This window comes from Ictidomys tridecemlineatus, chromosome 1 (assembly GCF_052094955.1).
Source record: "Ictidomys tridecemlineatus isolate mIctTri1 chromosome 1, mIctTri1.hap1, whole genome shotgun sequence".
Lineage (NCBI taxonomy): Eukaryota > Metazoa > Chordata > Mammalia > Rodentia > Sciuridae > Ictidomys > Ictidomys tridecemlineatus.
Genome location: NC_135477.1, coordinates 70,862,872 through 70,871,705, shown reverse-complemented (window position 1 = coordinate 70,871,705; position 8,834 = coordinate 70,862,872). Strand labels below are relative to the sequence as shown.

Here is an 8,834-nt window from a genome sequence, read left to right as displayed (position 1 = left end):
CTGTAATTAAATGAATTACAGAGAGGCAGAATGTTACAAAGGTAAACCTTGATCCTTGGAGTCACAATCAATTGAACAGTTCCTCTGGCACTTAATGATTGTGTCACTGTAGGAAACATACGTGACTCAGGATATGGATTTTCGTGACAATAATGTCCACCTAACAGACTTGTATGAGAACTAACAAAGAATAGAATGTAAAGGACTTAGTGCTATGACTGAGTCAAAACAGGTGGCTCAACAAATCAGGGGCTATAGGTATAATTCAGTTGGAGAGCACTTAACTAACAAATGTGAGGTCCTGAGTTTTATATCTAGCACCAGAAAAATAATAAACAAAATTCACTAAATTTTAGCAACGTATGCATGATGTATATCATAGGACATAGCCTATAGTAGAACTTCATTATCATTATTTCTCGTCATTTTTCTTCCAAACTATCAACCTTTCTTCTTTATTAACAAATGGGCTTCCATTAATGTTGGCTATTTTACAAATTAATTCCTCTTTCATAAGGTGCAAATTCATCACAATTTAGTATAAAACTACCCTCCTCCTCCACCACCACCACCACCAAGTTCGATCTCTTATGACCATTTCCAAGAAATGTCTTCTAAGTGAACTGAGCAATGAATGGCAGGATAATTTACTGGGATGCTCTGACAGGAGGCAAAAGATATGTCAATTTATAAGGTCTCTCCTTAATGAGTAAAATTTATGAGCTTTTAATCTTTTTTTTCAATACTTATTTATTATTTTATTGTTTGTGAGTTTTAATAGTATTCAATTACCTCCCTTATTCTCAATTTCATTTAGCAGAAATTTGTTTTTTTCAACAGATTTCATTAAGCTAGTGGGAAGGAAAAAATATAGTATTTTATGCAGTCATCATCCTACTTAACAACCCCTTTGGGTTGTTTTGAGAATTAAAATAAGGTCTTTTTAAAAACACTTTTATAACTTTATTTAATTTTTATTTATTTTTTATGTGGTACTGAGGATCAAACTCGGTGCTTCACCTGTGCTAGGCAAGCACTCTACCACTTAGCCACACCCCCAGCCCCTGAAATAAGGTCTGTTGAAAAGATTAGTATAACTGATATCCCCCTAACCAGTCAGGACTCATGAAAACAGAGAGTTGAAATAACAAAAAGGGGAACATTATAGCAGATAGTGTAGCTAACAAAAGATAAAAGAATATAATGCATACTTTCATGTCAATAAATCTGATAACTTAAATGAGCTAAATTGTTTTTTACAGTCCTTAAAAAAATGCAATTTGCCGATTAGAACACATGGAGAAGCAAACTATGTGGTTCAGCATCTGTTGAAGAAATTAAATTTGTCATTAAATACCCCATGCTATATGGGGCTGGAGTTGTGGCTCAGGGGTAGAGTACTTGCCTAGCACTGCGAGGCCCTGAGTTCAATCCTCATAAAAATAAAAAAAATAAAATAAAGATATCATGTCCATCTGCAACTAAAAAATATTTTTTTAAAAAATGTTATAAAGAAATCTTTGGGCAATTGTGACATTTAAAGAAAAAAAATACCAATCTTTCAAAGACCCTTTGAGTTAAAAATAAATAAGTAAATCTCAACTTATGAAATAAACCTACTATTGGCACTGAAACCTCAGGAGATAGGGGAATTATTAATACTCCTGATGGGCCTACATGGAAAAAAATCAAAACTTAAAATAATTAGCATATAAAATGCAGTTGCTCTCTCAAACCCAACAAGAGCACAACAAAAGGAGCAGGGAGTACACTAGGCAATAGCACTGCTTCATGACCTCAGTGAACTAAAGAAAGGTCTTCCGTGCTTCATGTGTTGAGTGTAAGAGAGCTTTAGTCACTGCACAAGTCCGTAGGAATAAGAAATTTGGCCTGTGGTTTTAACAGGCTTAAAACTGAGTTGTTAGATGCCTTCCAGGGGGTTCTGGTTTCTCTTCTTCCCCTGCAAAGGGTCACCCAGGAAGCCTGCGGCAACAGTTCCTTCTGCACCACACGGTGGCGCTGTCAGGGCGCTGCCGCTACACCTTGGGGAATTAGCCACGGTGTGCTGGGCGCTGGAGGTGGGGAGACTGCGTGGAACCAAAGTACCCTCGGAAGGAAGAAGGAAGCTGTATTTTCCCTGGGAAGAGAAGATAACTTCGTTGTTGAAATCGCACATACAAGTCTTCAGGAAACCAAAGCCACTACTGGGACGAAGGCCCGCGGAGAGAAACGCCACCGCCATCACCCCACCCGATCGCTACCAGCAAAATTTGGGAACAAGTGCTTACCTCTCCTCCAGCGAGCCTGGAGTTCACCGCCAGAGTCTCGAGTCCACCGAAAAAGCAGAAGGCATGGGGAGTCCCGTGCGCTTGTGCCTTAAATGCTATAATCAAGAGGTGGATGAGGACCCGGTCCAGTGTGGGCAGAGACAGAAGTACAACGGGAAGAGCGAGCCCCCTCCAAGCGGCTTCCTGCAAGAAAAACCTCTTCCCTTTGTGAGCAAAGGGACTGTTAAAAAGTCCCTTCCACCGGGAGCAGACAAGCTTCTCTAAGGATTTACACGCAGGTCTGCATTGCTGAGCGTACACAGTGGGCGCCTGTTCTGGCCAGAGCTTTCCCAGGGCGTGCTGCTTGTTCCTAGCTGCTCCTGCATTGAGAGTGACTGAGCCTGGAGAAAACTGATGGTACAGGTGCAGAGGAGTGGATCCGCAAAAGCTCATCATCAGCTCCTTGTAACTGCAGCGTTTCTGTGGTGGTGAGCTATCTGAACTGAGCCACAGCTGTGGGAAGAGGCATGTGACACGTGCAGTGAACTACTAGGGCGGGTAGAGGGCACAGTCATAAACATTATGTCATGTGCAAGAATTCTACTTGATGAGTAATTGATTTTCTTGTGAAAATCAATTAAGAACAAAAAGAGCAAGATCATATGAGTACTCAGCCTATTTCATTTCTTCACAGAATTTAGGAAATAGGTGTGTGGAGTGAAACATGTGGCTGAACTTAAAATTTTTGCATGATGGAATTTTAAATTCTGTGTTCTTTCTTGTAAAAGACATCTTTGAGGATTTTCACTAACTTAGTGGCAGTGATTTAGAAGGATGTTCAAACTGAAGCAAAAATCAAGTTTCCCAGAAAGATTTGTGGTGAAGCCTTTGTAATCAATCCAGTCTTCCTTGTTACTGACCTGCCATTAAATGAAGATGGGAGCCAGGTAAAAACTTGTAGAGCAATTTGACATTACCAGGACATCCAGGTGTGATCAGCGTTTCTAATCCAGGTTACCCTTGTTTGGAAATTGTGTATGTATTAATAATACCAAAAGCACATCACACTCATTCAATTAAGCTGAAAATAATTTTTCAGATATTGTTAGTTTTAAAATTAAAGTCCACTCTTACAGGGAAATCTTTAGAATATTACCAATATGACCCTGATACTTTAGGTGAATAGAACAGAGTAACAATTTAAGTAGGGAAAGTTATTTGCTTTTTAAGTAGTTTTTAAAGACATGTATGCTATTTGATTTTTTACTCAACCGAACACTTTTTCCTAGTAGGATACAAATAAGAAAAGTGTGCTTCTTAACAAAATTAGATTGATCTTTTAAAAAGAAGAAAACAAAAAGAAAAGATTTAAGCCTATACAACTGTGATGAAGCTAGGGCTGTCATTGGCAAGTGAATGAATAAATACCCAAAGCCACTCAAGTTAATCAGAAGCTGAGGTTGTATATTCTTGTTTATATTTTGTTTGATCACAATCACTAGTGTCTCTCTGATTATAATATTCCAGAGGATGTACTTATGTTCTGTGGGAAGCAGTATAACATGCTGTCGACATTTTTTCTATTTCAGTTTTAGAGTTTCACAATTCCAAGAGCATAGGAATTTTCTAGTATTCAAGTATTGAACATTCTTTCACCATCTCAGGATTATTAGAAAGTTTTCTCAAATTTAATCTTCTGAAATTTCCCATGTCAATCTTTGAAATAAAACCAATTATTTGGAAACTTCAAAGCACAGAAGCATTGAAAATGTATTTGCATGATTCATTTGCACTGGAAAGTGATGAACTAAAACTTATTTGCAGCAGATTGAAACACACACACATCAGCAAATTAACTGACTATAACACTACCTGCAAATGTAATGAGACAGAATAAACAGTATAGTCTTACTCTGATTCACAACAGATAAACTATCATCATGTGAATTTTTTGGCCTTATAAGATAAAACAGTTGAGAGTTAGTTCCTAGATAATGATAAATACTAATTTAGAAGTCCTTTAAATACTGTGCCTGCATGTATTTCTCACAATATGTTTTGTTTTGTTTTGGTTTTTGGGTTTTTTGGTTTTAGAAATCATCTAGTTGTCATTTATTTTGTGATTTTAGCTTTTAAGAAACTTTTATTTTGCAACTTTTACACTTAGTTTACTTCTCTAAAAGTTGATAATCATAAGAGCCTGTATTTATTGAATAGCTAAACTTTTAATAATTATATCAATCGTTTAATTTAAATGTCACAAGTAGTATACAGAGGATGCATTTAAATGCCTATAGTAAAGTGATCTAGGTGGTACAATAGAAGGAATCAGAGACAAGAGATTAGCCTGGATTTGCCATGTGCTTTCTGTAATCAAGTTATACTCCTTACACAAGGTGAGCATTTACATGAGACAGTAAATATAAAAGGGATTGTCAAATTACAAATACTATATAATTTTGAAGCATTATTAAATTAAGGAAAATGATATGTGGAAAAGGTCTCAAGATCCCATGGATTATTTCTGATGGTTTCTCAGACTTGATAATATAAGCACTGTAGGGACCTGTGGCATAGTCATTTATGGCTCAAAGAATAAAATGGAATTCAGATGTAGAGCTGAAGATTTTTTAAATGACTTTCACTCAGTGGAATTCCTCATTAATCAATGCTTGCCATTCTTCTGTAAAATATATTGACTAAATTCTCTTAACAAGTTTAATAGTTAGATCTGAGAATTTACTCTCACATGAATCTATATACGTCTGTGTATTGAACAACTGCCTTCTAATTCATGTTGGTTTTTTTTCTGAGACTAGGATTTCTACTGATTGATAATAATAATTTTTTAAAAATCCATGCAGAGTCAGATGCAGGAAAACACAGTCCATTTTAATCCCAATTCTTCCTCACTAACACTTTAAACAGTAGAGCAATCAGATTGCTGAAATAAGTCAAAGCCCTGAAAGACATTGTCATGCCTTTCAGGATATACTGGGAAGTCACTGTCTTATTGAGAACTCAGACTTCCATTGCTGCTATAGTTGTTTCTCCACTGGAGGTATTTGAGAGGTTTTAGAGGTTGAATTGCTCATCAGAATATAAATACCACTAGAAAGGATCTCTTCTATTTCTCTAAACTGTTGGCTTCCTAGTACAGCTCAATAGCAGGCATATGTTTAAAAGTTGTTGAATAAAATGAAAAAATGTTCTATGGAGGCTTTCTAAACACAGGAAGATGCAGAGACTCATTCCATTCAAAATTTTAGTTTTATATATGTGTGTGTGTGTGTGTGTGTGTGTGTGTCCAGTAGCAGGGGACAGAAAATTATTCTAGTTGTTGTCTCTAATCTATGAGTTTCTTACCACATCAAGTAAATCTTGGATAATTACTATTGTACAGAACTAGGAAGAGAGAAGGTATATTGTATCTTGCTAACTGCTAGTATTGCATTTACTAGGAGAAAATAAGGTATTTTTCTTTTTCTTTTTTTGAAAACTAATGTAGATCTTCACTGAAGACCTTTTTCACATTTTTTTATTGTCACATTATAGTCCTACATAATGGTGGAATACATTTCTACATATTCATACATGTACAAAATATAACAATATAATTTGTTCACTATAATTTCCCTAGTATTTCCCCTTTCCCTCCCCTCCTGAATCCCCTGGGTCCCTTTGCTCTACTTCGGGATGTCCCTTCAATTTTCATGAGATCCTCCACTCCCTCCTATCTGAAGAAATTTTTATTTTATGAGAAAGCTTCAGAGTTGATTTCCAGATAACTTTTTAGAGTTTCCATGAAAAAGAGAAAAAGAGACACTATTAATGCTACAGGAATACTGAAAGAGGATTTCTGGAAGCAGAAATGTGATTTAATTTCCATTTAAATAGATATCATAGCTTCTCATTAAAGGTATCTTAGTATTTTTGTTCTTGTTGTTTTGTGGTATTGGGGATCCAAACCAAGGCCACAAGCTTGCTAGGCAAGACTCCACTGTTGAGCTACATCCTCAATCTGGTATGTTAGTTTTTAAATCCTTGTTCTAGAATTTTCTATTATTTATATCCAAAGCAAATTTTTACATATCATCTCAAGACTATAGAAATTCCTAATAGAATCCTATTCAGACTCCATACTTCAGATAACAAACTGAACTTCAGTGATATGAACAGACATCTGAGGGTCAGTTGGAAAAATAATGCCACCCTGGGTGAGGTGGAGTCCTTCAGCTAACAGGGCAGCAGACACTGATGTGCCCTATAAGACTGCCAAGCAGATGATAATTCTCCCATCCTCTTAAACCCACCTAACAACTTAAGTCCTTAAATCATCATTATCATCTCATTATTAGCTGCTTTGGTTCTCCATAACATGAGGCTGATCTCCAAACTGAGAGTCATAACTAATTTTCAAAGTAACAACAATTCTACATGAAGAGCTCCAAGACCAGGATCCTGGAATCAAATTCCAAGATGAAGGTAGGAACATATTAATTATCATCAGGTAAAATACCAAGGCCCAGAGACTTGACTAAAATGGCAGAGACAAGAACACAGATCACAAGGCTAAAAATCAAGAAGCTGAAGAGTGAAATTAATGAAGGAAATAATATTCAGGAATTTTGACAAAATGTCCAGTTTAAAATTTAGATAACACTTAGGGAAAAAACCATAAAAATATGAAAAGTTACTAGAACTGAGAAGATGGTGGTAGTGCCAAGCCTAATCCTAATCCTAACCTAAACTTAAACCTAACTTAACCCAACCTGAACCCTAACACAAACCTGAACCCTAAACTAAACCTAACCTATCTCTAATCTAACCCTACCTTGTCAGGAGCAAATGAATGATGGTCTGTGAACTGCCTGGAGATGGAGGCAACACCCCTCAGGAGAACTCTTAGTGCGAAGGTGCCATAGAGACTGCCCAGTTGTATGATCGCACCCTGTTCAAGGAGAAATTCCTTGCTAGTCAAGGACTTTGATTGTTCATAACCTTGGGTTCAAATGCCTGCTGCCCAGAGGTAGAGAATTATAGATGCAAGCTGAGAAGCCCTAACCGGGCTGCTTTTACCCTCAGTTTCAGCTCTGTATGTCTTGAAGAAGCTTTCTCGAAGTAAATCCTTCTGAAGTTTAAACTAGAATCGATTTTATCTCTATCTTAATTGTGCTAATACCCAAATGCTTCTTAAAAATGCCCCTAGTTCCCTCCTGGATTCCTTTGCTTTATCATTAAACAAGATCTCCATTCCCTGATTGGATGCTATTTCCAGTCTCTTCCAGGAAAGATGCTAGTTCATTGATTTAGAGCTCACCACTCTTCAGATTCTTGATCTTACTCACTGCCTGAGTCTTGGACCCCTCATGAAGGAGATTGTGAGGGTTTATTAAGTTTCTGTAAAAGTGCATGTGTCTTAGGTTCTTGAATCTATTTCCTTCTTCAATACCCTTTATCTTTCTTTTAGCGTGAAATGTTGGTTGTTCTTGATTTGAACGTTCCCTTGTTGTAACCCATGGTGGACCTGATGCAATGCAATTCCTAATCACGGGGTTTGGCCTGTCTAGAACATTAAGAACTTTGAGATTTTCATCTATTACCATCATAGGTTGAAATTCAAAAGGCTATAGTATGCTTGCCAGTCCTCAAGATCTTGGGCTGGTGGGGAACACAAATTATTGACAATTTGTCAATTTCTCTGAGGGACATGTGTCCTATAGCAGAGGAAAGAAGTGCTAAGAAAGAAGATGGAAGAAATCCAAGTCAGGGCAACTTGTGTTCAGGTAGGAAAAAGGAAGAGTTTGTTCCTTTGAAGAAGTGAAAAAACAAAAGCACATGTATGGAGAACAGTGTGCCCCAGGAAGGAGGCAAGGGAAGTTTTCTGGGAGGTAAGGGAGAGTGAAGAGGGGAGACAGAAAAGTAACAGGAGACTAGAAACAGCTGGTTAAGTCACAAAAGGACAGATATCAGGGATTGGGTCCCCAGACACCCAGGTTAGCCTGAGCTCAGGGACACATAGTGACTTTAGAGTCTAGCAGACTTTAGGTCACAGGGAAGAATCTTGAGGCTCATCCCACAGGTCACCCAGAAAGAATAAATACCATATAGTGTGTCAGATGATCAGAGCTGACACTATACCCCTTATCATAGGGACATCCAGTGACAAGATTATAGATTCCCGGGGTCTTAAGTTCTCTTAGTTAATTAAGCTTGTTGAGTTTTCCAAACATGTCTTAATCTTCCCCATATTTATCTCACTGCCAGGCTCCCAAAGACCTAAATATAGAACACCTCCTGCTGAAACATCCCTCTGAAAGCTGCAAGTTGTTTTTTGAGATCATTGAAGATGCCCAGGTGAGTAGGCACTGGGGTCATAGTCCAGAGCCTGAGTGTCCCTCAAACTACTGTGGAGGAAACAAATAACAGGGCAGCCAGAACCTGCCCTCTTTAGAAAGGCTTACCTGCAAGACAGGCCTTTGATTGGAGTCTCAGAACTTGGATTTCTCGAGTTTCCACCATCCCCAGAACGTCTCAGAGTGGCTCACTGTGCCTGAAGCATTGTAT

The 8,834-nt window shown here is 37.7% G+C and overlaps 1 protein-coding gene across 1 annotated transcript; it reads right to left on the bottom strand.

Moving 5' to 3' along the window:
* Positions 1 to 584: 584 nt before the first annotated feature.
* LOC144366964 (uncharacterized) lies at positions 585 to 7,873 on the bottom strand. The gene is made up of 3 exons (XM_078022161.1): positions 7,616 to 7,873; positions 2,289 to 2,813; positions 585 to 2,137 (listed from the first exon to the last, which is right to left on the bottom strand). The coding sequence occupies exons 1-3, from the start codon at positions 7,871 to 7,873 to the stop codon at positions 1,922 to 1,924; spliced, it is 999 nt and encodes a 332-aa protein (XP_077878287.1). The 3' UTR covers positions 585 to 1,921.
* Positions 7,874 to 8,834: the final 961 nt, after the last annotated feature.